Source organism: Ceratotherium simum, chromosome 29 (assembly GCF_057802395.1).
Source record: "Ceratotherium simum simum isolate JZ-2026a chromosome 29, ASM5780239v1, whole genome shotgun sequence".
NCBI classification, from domain to species: domain Eukaryota; kingdom Metazoa; phylum Chordata; class Mammalia; order Perissodactyla; family Rhinocerotidae; genus Ceratotherium; species Ceratotherium simum.
This window is the reverse complement of record NC_141928.1, coordinates 6,809,453-6,821,284: the sequence shown is the minus strand read 5'-3', so window position 1 is coordinate 6,821,284 and position 11,832 is coordinate 6,809,453. Positions and strand designations below refer to the sequence as shown.

At 48.2% G+C, this 11,832-nt stretch overlaps 1 protein-coding gene across 2 annotated transcripts in view; it reads left to right on the top strand.

Annotated features, from left to right (window-relative positions):
- The first annotated feature begins 581 nt into the window (after positions 1-581).
- Positions 582-11,832, top strand: part of HMCN2 (hemicentin 2) — a 148,851-nt gene continuing 137,600 nt past the window's right edge. For both annotated transcript variants that reach the window (XM_087419569.1, XM_087419568.1), the window contains exon 1: positions 582-831. In XM_087419569.1, the coding sequence (XP_087275695.1) occupies positions 582-831 (250 nt within the window). The remainder of the gene's footprint in view (positions 832-11,832) is intronic.

The following is an 11,832-nucleotide window of genomic DNA, read 5'->3' as shown; positions in this document are numbered from 1 at the left end:
GTAATAATTAACAGCAAATGGGAAGCGCAGATCCCTGCGGAAAAGAAAAGGTATTGCAGAATGTGTGTGTGTGTGTGTGTGTGTGTGTGTGTGTGTGTGTGTAGGGGGTAGCTTTTAGGGGGCTGGGTGGAGGGAGCAACAAAAGCCAGGGCCCGCTGGGGCCAGGCCTCGGGGACAGCGGCTGTCTCATCCCCACCCTTGCTTCCGCCCCCGCAGTTGGGCGCGCGTCGGCGGGAGGCGCAGGTGTCCGCCGCGTCCCGTGCGTCCCCATCCCTCGCCGCCTTGGCCGCGGCCCCAGCTCCCTTCTGCCGTCCGCCCCGCGTCCTCCCCTAACCTCGGGTCTGGACTGTCGAGCAGCGGGGCCGGGAAAGTTTGAGTCACGGTGGGGGGAGCGGGGGAGGCGGGCCCGTGACCCTGAACGGGGTGGGCTCTAGGACCCGCCTCGGACTCCCAGCAGGGGGACCCCGCCGCGAGCCCCTGTCCCGCGCATCGGGCGGCCGCTGGGTGCACCGGACGGTCGCGCTCGCAGCGCCCCGCGCGCCTCCCCCGCGGCAGCCGCACCCCGTCGGCCGCGCAGCACGATGCCCGGGGCGCCGCTCCGGGGGCTGCTGATGGCCCTCTCCGCGGCCGCGGCGGTGGCCAGCGAGCCCGGGACGGCGCTGCCCCCTACCAAGGGGGCTGCCACCCTGGCCTTCGTCTTCGACGTCACCGGCTCCATGTGGGACGACCTGATGCAGGTGGTCGACGGCGCCTCGCGCATTCTGGAGCGCAGCCTGAGCAGCGGCAGCCAGGCCATCGCCAACTACGCGCTGGTGCCCTTCCACGACCCAGGTAGCGCCCCCTGCGCCCCCCGCCGGGCGCCCTGTCGCGGCGCGCTCACCGCCTGCCCGCCAGCGATTGCGCCCGGGGCGCACCTGGACGCCCGCGGGCTGCGCGGCGGCCGGGTGTGGGCGCCTTCTCAGACATTCGCGCTGTCCGCCCCCGGGCACCTGGGGCAAGCCTCGCAGCCGCCCCTTCCTTCCCCCAGGGAACCTGCTCCACCCTCTCCCGCGCCTCCCGGGTTGCGTTGTCAGCCTAGTAGCGGAGAGCCGGGGGCACTGCGTTCAAAAGCCGGTCAGCCACCTCCTGGCTGTGCGACTTCAGCAAGTGACCTCACCTTCCCGAGCCTCACTTTGCCCATTTATGAAATGGGGCGAGAACTGCCTCCAGAATTTGCCAAGACGTTGAAAGGAGGCATTTGTGTCCAGGGCTTGGCACGCGACGAGCCTTTGCAGGGTTTGCATTTTTACTTTTTGTTAATTCTTAGAATTCGCTGCCCGCATGGGCTTCGGAGGCCAGAAAAGCCCTCCAAGGCAGGTGAACTCACCCCTGCCGCGTCTTGCCGCCTCACTTGCTCTTTCTAGGAAAACAGCAACTCCCTCGCGTGCCAGGTGGCCTCACCCTACCTGCCTGTCCTCACTGCCCAGTCCCCACCACCCTTCTCCCCTGCAGGCAGCTCCCCCTCTTCCCTGGAGCCTCCTTCCTTTCAGTGTTAGGGGCATGTCCATGAAAGGCGTCCCTGGGAGACCCCATTGTGGGGAGTCTCAGGGACAATAGGCTGATACACTGCAGATTCCTAACCTTCTGAGTAGCAGGACCGCTTTTTCTCCAATATTTTTTAATGAAAAATTTCAAGTTTACCGCAACATAGAGGGGGAAAAGTACATGGAACACCTGTCTGCCCACCACCTAAATCCTATGATTACTGTTTAGCTCTGTTTGCTTTATTGCATGCCTGTCCATCTGTCCACCTCTGTATCCAGAATAGCTTTAAAAAAACCAAACATTAAGAAATAAAAATGGCAGATTCCTTGTAAAATTGTACTGCAGTGTTCTTGTGCGGAGAAAATACACAATGACCCAAGGCTACATGAGATAGTAAGCCCTTTTTGGAAGAATTTGCCTTTCTTAATCACAACATCATTACAGAGAGTTGAAAAACAGGCGACAGCGGGTGTGACATAATCTGTGCAATCCTCAGGCTGTTTGTTGTCAGAGGCGTGGATGTAGCTCTGCTTTCTGGAGTTCTGGGCTCCGTAGGGCTCTGCAGCTCAAAGCCCGGAAGCCGGGGGTCTAGAAAAAGGTTTCTGGGCACATCAAAAGGAGAGCTCGCACCCCGGGGTCAGAGGGCAGCAAGGTTGGGGGAGCTGTGAAGACACGGGCTGCAAGAGATGTCTTGGGGCTTCAGCTGGGACACAGGTCACCCTCCATCCCCCCAACTCTCTCACTCCCTTTCTGGAGCATCCTTGGGCTTCCAAAGGCATCACACTGAAGGAGCTTAGAGATCATCTAATCCACCCCCTTCTCTTACAATTGGAGAAACTGAGGCTCGGAACTCTGATGGGACTTACCCAAGGCCACCTGCCAGGATGACATAATTTCTGATTCATATCCCATATTTATCTCTGAAATGCTTGGCTGCAGTTGCAGGGCAGGACAGCAGCCTATTGGAGCCAGCCCTAGTGTCCCAGGGCCCAGGCTGGGGCTCCTGAGGTCTGTCCTCACTGCCCACTCTGCCATCAGCTTCTTGAATCCCACGTTCCATCCCCCAGCTTTTCCTCTCCTCTCTGGGTCCTGAGCGGGTGTGTGACTTTCCAACCTTCACTCCAACCTCCATGAAACAAAAGACGTAATCCTTGCCCCATCCCCAAACCACCCTCCCTACAGACACCCCCAGGCCCAGGCGTGGAGGGGGATCTCAGTATTTATTGAGCCCCTGCTGTGTGCACAGCCCTGTGAGGCTCCCACTGTGAAGGGGGCAGGGTTCACACCAGGAGCCAGCAGCCTGCTGGGGACAGGCCAGGCGGAGAATAGAAAGTGTCAGGTGCTGGCCCAGGTACCAGCTCCTGGCTGTCCTCCAGGGAGGGGACTAACCAAAGGCTCTGTGAGGAAGCAGCATGGGAGCAGGGCTCGAAGAACAGGAGTGAGTGTTGATGGGGATGTGGGGTGCAGTGGGGATGAGGTCTCCCTGAGCACATGGAGCTTGCTGGGTGGTGGCTGGAGGACGGTTTAGGTGGCTGACATGTAGAGACACATGTGTGTGTGAGCCGGGGCGTAGGAAGAGTGAAATGGGAAACGAGGGAGAGGCGAGGCTGGTCCAGGCTAGGACTCTGGGACTGAGGATTTGGAGCTCTTAGATTTCCTTCTATGGGCTGTGAGCAGCCACAGACGGTTTCTGAGCAGGGATGGAGCTGTGGTTTAGGTTTGGCGTCCGTTTTGAATCAGCCAATGGAATTCCCTTTGGTGGAAGGGGCCCTTGAGAAACAGGGGTTTTAGCTGACCATTCAGGACCCCCAGGGCTGCACCCCGGGAGGGCTTTCTTCAAGGGAACCCCTGTTCTAAACCTCAAGGACCAAACTTTGCAGGGCAAATATCGGTGGTTCTGGACTGCGCATACTTGGAGATAAACCAGGATCTGTGCTTCGGAAATATTTTTAACAGTTTTTAAATGAGAAAAGTGGCACATTCCCAAACGAAAAAGTTAGAATTTTGCTAATGGTTTTGTTTTGGCTAAAAATTTAGGTTGTTCTCAGTTTTTCTCTTTTAAAATGTTGCAAATAACATTCTCGCTTGTAAATCTGTGTCTGCAGCTTTGATTGGTTTTTCCGTAGAATTAAGTTTCTCGAAGTGGAATTTGTAGGCCATTTTTAACGCACCAAGTGGGTGGGCGACTCTTCAAATTGTTTTCCGGAAGGTTTCAGGAGTTTAAACTTCCACCAGAAGCATTTGAAGGGCCCGTTTCAGAGCAGCCCCAATACTAGGAATTAGGATAAAAACATTTTTTCCCTAATCCAAAAGATGGAAAATATCTTCTTGTTTTACTTACTAGTGAGGTTCTGTACATTTTCAAGTGTTCACTGGATTTTTTTGGTGTGAATTTCTTCTTTTGTAAATTGTCGGTTCCTTTGTTTATTTTTCCATTGGCGTTTTAGTGGTTTTCTTACCAATCAGTATGAGGACTTTATATCGATGATATTAACTGTTTTTTGTTATGTGGTTGGTATTTTTCCTAGTTGTTTGCCTTTTAGTATTGTTTGTGATTCCTGATGTTCTGAAGTTTTAAATGTTTATGTAGTGAAATCTATTGACTTTTTCCCTTTGTAATTTCTTCACTTACACGCTTAGGAAGATTTTTTTTTTTTCTGTCATAAAATCAGTTAGGTATATGTTCTAGGTTTTTTCATTTATTTTCTCTTTCTCTCTTCATGTTTAATTTTTTAACCTGGAATTAAAACAAATTGATGCATGGTATAAAAAATAATCTAATGTAATTCTTCTAGAATGGGATAATTAGTTGTTGAGGTACATTTTATTGAGTAATCCTTTCTTTTTCATTCAATTGGATCCTGCCTTTATCCTAAATTACTGTATCTATTAAGAATTTATCTGGGCTTTCCATTCTCTTCCATTGTATGACAATTCTTATGCCAGGAACACTTTATATTCATTATTTGGGTTTATAATATGTACTAATAGGGCCAACTCTTCCTCATATTCTTTCTTTTTTTAATTTTCCCCAGCTTTATTGAGATATAATTGATATATAATATTGGGTAAGTTTAAGGTGTACAACGTGTTCATTTGATACTTGTATATATTGCAAATTGACAACCACCATAGCGTTGGCTAACACCTCCATCATGTCACATAATTACCATTTCTTTTTTGTGGTGAGAACATTTAAGATGTTCTTCTTAACTTTCTTGGCAACACTCAAGTATATGATACAGTATTATTAGCTATAATCACCATGCTGTACATTAGACCTCCAGAACTCATTCATCTTCTAACTGGAAGTCTGTGCCGTATGACCCACATCTCCCCATTTCCCACACCCCCTGGTCCCTGGTAACCACCATTCTACTCTCTGTTTCTATGAGTTCAGCTTTTTTAGATTCCACATATAAGTGAGATCATACCGTATTTGTCTTTCTCTCTCTGACTTATTTCACCTAGCCTAATGCCCTCAAGATTCATCCAAGTGAAAGAAATCTCATGGCTGAATACTATTTCGTCGTGTTTATATATACCTCATCTTCTTTATCTATTCATCCGTTGGTGGTTAAAAAAAATTTAATAAACGTTTTATTTTAGAATAGTTTTAGATTTACAGAAGTATTGCGAAGATAGTGCAGAAAGCTCCCGTATACCCAACACCCAGTTTTCCCTATTAGTAACATCTTATCTTACTGTGGTGCGTTTATCACAATTAATGAACCAATATTGATATATTATTATTAAATAAAGTCCATACTTTATTCAGATTTCCTCAGTATTTCCTTAATGTCCTTTTTCTGTTCCAGGATCCCATCCAGGACACCACATCACATTTAGTTGTCATGTCTCCTTAGGCTCTTCTTGGTTGTGATAGTTTCTCAGACTTTGTTTTTGATGACCTTGACAATTTTGCTGAGTAGTGCTCGGATATTTTGTCCCTCAATTGTGATTTGTCTGATGTTTTTCTCCAGTGAGACTGGGTGTTGTGTTTTTGGGAGGAACAATGCCCTTCTCCTCATATCAAGGGTACATGCTATCAGTATGACTGATCACTGTTGATGTGGACCTTGGTCACCTGGCTGAGGTTGTCAGGTGTCTCCACTGTGAAGTCACTCTTTTCTTTCTCCCTTTCCATACTGTCCTCTTTGGAGGAAAGTCACTAAGCGCAGCCCATACTTAAGAAGTAGGGAGTTGTGTTCCACCTTCTTGGGTGTGGAGTAGCTACATCAATTATTTGGAATTCTTCTGGGTAAGAGAGTTGTCTCTTCTCCCCCAATTATTTATTTACTCAGTCATTTATATATATCAGTATGGACTCATGGATATTTATTTTATGCTTTGGGTTATAATCCAATACTACTTTATTGTGTTGCTCAGATTTTTCCAGCTTCAGCCATTGGAAGCTCTTTCAGTTGGCTCCTGTCTCTGACATGCTCCCCTTGCCATGGTTTTTTTTTAAAGCACTTTCTTACTTTCTGATACTACAAGATATTCCAGACTCATCTATGTATTTCCTGCCCCATTCCTAGAATTAGCCATTTCTCCAAGGAGCCCTAGTTCCTTTTATTGAAAAAAGGAATTAGAAACTAGGGTCTGATGTTAAATATGCTTATTGCTACTGGGGTATCATTGCTTCTAGACCCTTAGCTGATAGAGCAAGGAGATGGATGTCGTATATATAGCCTCTATATATACCTATATCTGTAAATATTTCTGTACGCAACCATCTGTATCTATCTTAAGCTGAACATGAGTTCATACTGATGTCTCCAACCCTAATTTGTTACCATGTGGATTACAGTAACCTCCTTTCCTTGGTTATCTGTAACCTCCCACACCAACAGTGACAAACCTGGCTCGCATCATCCACCATCCACCAGCCATTTACTTAATTGTCCAGTTCCAGTACACATAAATGGTGGCTTCAGCATGGTTAACCCACACCCCTGTGGGAAACAACTTTATTAACTAGAGTACAGTTCTCGCCCTTAGTCTTGCAGACTCACTCGTTTCCAAAATTACTTAGGCCAGCATCTTATTCATATTCTTTTTATTTATCTTGTTCATTTTCAAAATATTCTCAAAGATTTATTCTTTCAGATGAAATATAGAAAAACGTAGTCAACTTCCAAAAAAAATTCGTACTGTGATTTTGCTTGGAATTGTGTTAAATCTTGATTTGGGGAAGAATTATCATTTTTAAAAAGTTCAGTTGTTTCCATCCAGAAGGCGTGCCTCTTCCTTTGTTACTCATTTATTTCTTTTAGTAAAGATTTATAGGTGTTTTTTTTTCTTACAGGTTCCACCCATCTCTTTTTAAGATCATTTCTGAATATTTTGTGCTTTGTTGCTATTTTGACCAGGAATTTTTTTCCATTACATTTTTTGCAAATGAGTATTGCTAATATGCTGGAAAGCAATTCATTTTCATGTATTTATTTTGTATCAACTTTCTTACCAAAGTTTTTTTTTTTTTAACTAGTTCTAATTTGGGGGGTAAAGTCTTGAGTTTGGCAACCACAGCCTGTCCAAATTATAATACCATCTTCTCTTTTCCAATCAAGTATTTCCCTTGTTTGAAATGTTTTGTGGTGTTTATCAGCTAGAACATTCAGAACAGTGCTAAAGAATGGTGGTGGCTGCCATCATTCTTGTCTCGTCTCTGACTGTACACTGTTGTATGATTTTGGCTTTTGGTTTGAGGTTTCTTTGTCAGATGAAGGAAGATCTTTCATTCTTAATTTACTAAGGGTCAAAAAAAAAAAAAACAAAAAAAACACTTGCAATACAAAACACCCAAACGGGGATGGGTGCTGAATTTTAGCAACTGACTTTCTGGATTTGTTGAGATATTTGTATGATCTTTCTCCTGTTGACCTAGTGATGTGATTCCTTCATTTTTAACCATTTCCACATTCCCTGTCTAAGTCCTGCTGGGTCTCGGTAGATTGTTCTTTAATAAACAGCTAGATTCTATTTGCCATGGTTTTGTTTGGGAATTTTGCATTTCATTTCAATATGTATGATCAGTAAGTGATGTTCTTTCTTTGTGCTCTTTGTCAAGTTTTGGCATCAGGGTTTACCTCTTGCAGTTAATAATTTAAATTATTAAGTTTCCTCCAAAAATTGCAAAATTAATACATGCTTGTGAAATATTCTACTACTACTACTCTTAAGAGATGCCAAAAAAAAAAAAAAAAAGAGATGCCAACACTTTTAATAATTTTGTGTCCTTCCAGACTGTGTGTGCGTGTAATTCACTCATATACATATATACACTTTTTTTTTATTGTAGAAAGAATGGGATTATACTATGAATAGTGTTTAGCAACTTGCTTCCTCCCCTCCCCCCACTGCCTGCCACGTTATATATCATGGATATCTTTCCATGCTAGGAAATATAGATCCACCTTATTGTTTTTAACGACACGCAAGATGCTACAGGAGGGATCTTAATTTATTTTAATCTTATCTTAATTTATCCAACCATTCCCAGATTGTGGGAAATAGGTTGCTTTCAATTTCTTTACAATAAACACACACACATTTGCAAATATCGCTATAGAATCGAATCCCAGGAATGGAATTGCTTTGTTAAAGCATATGAACATTTTCAATTTTGGTAGAGATGCTAAACTGTCCTCCAAGAACGCTGTACCATCTTGCCCTCCTACTAACAGAGGATGAGACTGCGTTTTCCCCACACCCTTGCTGGCATCCGGGGCCATCCCTCTTCCCTTTTTTCTAATTGAACAGGTGAGACATGGTGTCCCATTTTGATTTGCATATGTCCGGTTGTTGGGGAGTTTGAATGTCTTCTCTGGGTCGCCAGGTGCACGGTCAGCCGTCCTCAGGAAGAGCCGGTCTTGGTCCATCAGGGGCGAGGGTGCTGGTAGGCGGAGCAGGCATATTCAGGTCACAGAATTGCCTGTGAGCTGGGAGGGCTTGGCCTCCGGCTGCATGCTCTGGGGTGTGTGTGTCTTTACTGTCGCCCTGGAGTGATATTGCTATTAACAGCCTCCCATCACGAAATAGATGCGATCAGTACTCACTCTGAGGGGAGGATCCAGCCCCTTGTCCTGGGCCCGGTGCTTCTCTCCTTGGAGGCCAGGAGCTCTGAGCTACCTGGGCGCCGTGAGCTGGATTAGGCATGCCCCTGTCATCGATGGCACCACCTCAAAGGGCAGCTTTCCAGGCATGAGCCTGTGCAGGGCAGGGGTGCGAGGAGAGAGACAGGCCGGGGTGCGTTGGAAAGGAGGAGCGGTAGGGAAGGCAGCAGTGGGTCTGAGGGCAGGAGCCTCCCTGAGGGGGCTGGGCTGGGCTGGTTGCATTAGGTCAACCTTTGCAGAGTGAGTCTGGTCCCCAGGGGTCCCTGATAGACCCGTTGTTCACTCACTAACTCAATGTGCAATTCTCCAGGGATTACTGTGGACCGGGCAGGGTGCCAACTTACTATGGCACCTTCAGTCCAGCCAGGCCCTCAGCGAAGGGCCAAGTTCATTAACCACAGTGTGGTCCCCGTGACAAAGAGGCGGGGAGACAGCAGTGGCGTTTGGGTTGAGATGAGACAAACTGGCTGGGTGGGGAGCATCTGTCTATGTCGGGGAAGAATTCCAGGCAGAAGGAACAGCAGAAACAGCGGCTCTGAGGCTGGCAGGAATGTGGGTCAGAGCATCTCCTCCATGACAGTGGGGAGTGGCTGATGTGGACACTCAGGGAGGAGCCGGAATCTCCCCGGTGTTCGGGGCAAGAGGACCTCGTGAGGAGGCCTCAGGAGCTCGGGTTCTGGACTCCAAGGAGGAGGCAGAGGAGGGTTCTAGGGCCATCTTGGCTCTTTGGACAGAGCCACTTGTCTATGTGGTTCCTGCCCCTCCACGTCTGTCCTTTGGGGGTGTCTTCAAGGGGATCACATTCACCCAGACTTGGGCTCAGGCACTGTGGGAATTCTAGCAGGCTAGACTTCATTTTCTCCAGCCCCTGCCTTTTACAAGTGGGGGAACTGAGTCCCAAGGGGGGGGATGCTGTTTGCCCACAATGGTGGCAGATTGTGGGGCCCTGCCTGGGGTCGCTGCGGCTGGAGTAGGGGGTATCCACACATCCAGAATTGGCTCCAGGATTCAAGCCCCATCTCGAGAAGGAGGGGGAAAGGCAGACCCCAGGAAGAGTCCTGGATGTGAGGTCTTTCTGAGACTGGACCCCTGGTGCCCGGCTGTGGTCTTGACCGGCTCTGCTGGGACACGCGAGGCTGAGCGAGGGGCTGGGTGGTTCCGCCAGTGTGTGATGCTCACATGTCCCAGAGGCGCCACACCCTCCTCTCGTCCAGTGGAAAAAACCCGCCTATGGAGAGATGGTTCTGGGCCAGGCTTCTGGGGCTCTTATGCTCAAGAGCGGCACAAGTAGAGCCAAGGTCATGGGTTTAATCATCCCCTCAGACAGCGGGCCCTGCTCAGAGACTGCACTCCACATGTGCCCAGCTGTTTGGCAAGTGCCCACCTTGAGTCATGACCCTCCCTTACCTCGAGGATCGGGACAGAGGGACTGGGGAATAAGTTCCACGTATCTGCAGCTTCATGTGCGGTTGAGAGCTTGGATCTGGGTTAGAATGACCCGGGTTTGAATCTTATCTCTGCTGCTTCCTTGTGGTAAGACCTCGGGGAGGTCGCTTTACCTCCCTGGGCCTCCATTTCTCATCTGTAAAACGGGATAATAAATAGTAGACTTCATAGGCTGCTGTAAGGTTTTTCTGAGCGAATGTATGTCAAGGGCGTAGAAGAGATCCTGGTGCTAAGTAAATCTCAAGCAACAGTAGCTTTCCCCATCATCATCACTACCACTGTTTTTGGAGGCAGTATAGCCGGTGGCAAAGGGCACCGGCTTTGGACCCAGACATGTGGATTTGGACATTTTTCTAGGAGGAATGGCGTCCTTGCAAAACGCAGGTCCTTCCTGGAGCCTCAGAATATGAGCTTATTTGGAAATAGGGTCATTGAAGATGTTCTTAGTTAAGATGAGGTCATAGCGGAGTAGAGTGGGCCCTTAATCCACTATGACTGGTGTCCTTATAAGAAGAGGAGACACAGGGACAGACACAGGGAGAAGGCAGAATCACAGTGATGGTGTGTCTATAAGTCAAGGAACCACAAACATTGCTAATATCACCAGAAGCGAAGAAGAAGAAGGTGTGGAGCAAATTCTCCTCTAGAGCCCTCAGAGAGAGCGCGGCCCTGCTGACGCCTTGATTTTGGACTTTCAGCCTCCAGAACTGTGAGAGAATAAATTTCTGTTGTTTAAAGCCACTGAGTTTGCGGTATTTTGTTACGGTGGCCCCAGGAAACTAGTATAGACGTTAGTTACCACTTACTAGCTGTGTGACCTTCACCAAGGGCATTAACTTCTCTGAGTCTTGGCATCCTCACTTGTAATGGGGAGATGTTAACAGGACTGAGCAAAAGCCTGTAAAATAATAAGTGCTCAATGCATGGAAGCTGTTAATACCGTTATCACCACCACCTCCACCATCATCATCACCAGCATCATCTTCGCCAACATCAGCGTCAACATCGTTATCACCAACATCATCATCATCGTCGTCATCACCATCATCATCATCAACATCATCGTCATCATCAACATCATCATCGTCATCATCAACATCATCATCGTCATCATCATCATCATCGTCGTCATCATCAGTGCCACTCTAGGAAGGGCAGCGCGTTCAGATGGAAGATGGCTGGCGCTTTTTGTCCAGAGCCAGCCCTGCTGGACAGAGTGAAGGAGGGAGATGGAGGGGGGCTCGAGCGACCCCTGCCAGTGGATAAACTCAAGGGGGGGGGCATGCCAGGAGTCCTGCCCTGTGCCGCCCTGTCCTGGCCCTTTACTCTTTGTCCTGCTGGCAGCAGGGTCCTGAAATGGCCGTCTGCTGAGAGCATCCTTTCTGGGGGAGCTTCGGGGTGGTGAGTGATGGTGGTGCAGCAGATCCGAGGGATGACAGATGGAGCTGTAGAGCAGAGTTAGTTAACGACAAGACGGCATCCATCTCCGTCTCCCTGCCCGGAGCTGTGGGCGGGCACTTGAGCAGCAAGGAGGGCAGGGGGCTAGAAGACCTCCAAGCCCCTCACCCCTCTTGGCAGCTTGGAGGCTGGTCCTGCCCTGGAACGACAGGACTGGTCAGTAGCAGCCAGTGAAATCCCAGACTCGTGTGTGTGTGTGTGTGTGTGTGTGTGTGTGAGTGAGTGTGTGTGTGTGTCTATAAGTGTACACTCTCCCAAGAGCCTTCATTGTTCAGAACTTAGG